This window comes from Penaeus monodon, chromosome 33 (assembly GCF_015228065.2).
Source record: "Penaeus monodon isolate SGIC_2016 chromosome 33, NSTDA_Pmon_1, whole genome shotgun sequence".
NCBI classification, from domain to species: Eukaryota; Metazoa; Arthropoda; class Malacostraca; order Decapoda; family Penaeidae; genus Penaeus; species Penaeus monodon.
The window spans coordinates 30,113,042-30,113,675 of record NC_051418.1 but is presented as its reverse complement, the minus strand read 5'-3'; the positions used below and the strand labels follow the sequence as shown (position 1 = coordinate 30,113,675).

At 61.5% G+C, this 634-nt stretch overlaps 2 protein-coding genes across 2 annotated transcripts in view; one reads left to right on the top strand and one right to left on the bottom strand.

The window, feature by feature from the left end:
- Positions 1-634, bottom strand: part of LOC119594360 (protein O-linked-mannose beta-1,2-N-acetylglucosaminyltransferase 1-like) — a gene marked incomplete in the record, with an annotated part of 135,567 nt that overhangs the window by 31,264 nt on the left and 103,669 nt on the right.
- Positions 146-634, top strand: part of LOC119594327 (medium-chain acyl-CoA ligase ACSF2, mitochondrial-like) — a gene marked incomplete at its 5' end in the record, with an annotated part of 8,820 nt that continues 8,331 nt past the window's right edge. The window contains 2 exon segments of the mRNA XM_037943385.1: positions 146-323; positions 496-624. Coding sequence (XP_037799313.1) covers positions 146-323; positions 496-624 — 307 coding nt within the window.

Below are 634 nucleotides of genomic sequence, written 5' to 3'. Positions count from 1 at the left end.
CTGTTACTATTATCATTACCTTTGTCTTTTCTGTACGTCCGCGCGATCCTCGTTTCAAGATTTACCAGTTTTCCTCAGACTTTTCACTCAGTTTCGTAGCCTCTTCGATGGAGAGCATGAATCCGCTGACCCGTCCCTCCTCCAGGTGGCAGAGCGGCGGGCCCTTCGCGTGGAGCTACGTGTCGACGCCGGGCTCGGAGCCGCTGCTGGGCCTCTCCGTCGGGCAGGCGGTGGACCGGGCCGAGCGGCGCTTCGGGGACAGGGAGGCCGTCGTGTCGGTCCACCAGGGTGTGAGGAAGACCTTCTCGCAGGTCAAGGAGGAGGTAATGGCGGAGGGAAGGGGGTTCTGGTGCCTGCGGGAGAAGGCCGTTAGAGGCGTCCCTTGCTTTCTATAAGGTCGATCTCTGTCGCCCAAGTTGCCATTAGTCGTAAGTGCTTTCCCTGTGGCGATGCCATCCTAACGAGGCGCCTCTGGCCTTCTGTTCCCGGCGACAGAGCGACCTCGTGGCCGCAGGATTCCTGGCGGCAGGACTCGAGCCCGGGGACCGCCTGGGGATCTGGGGACCCAACAGCTACGAGTGGTACCTCACGCAGTTCGCCGCCGCCAAGGCTGGACTCATTCTGGTAAGGGCAA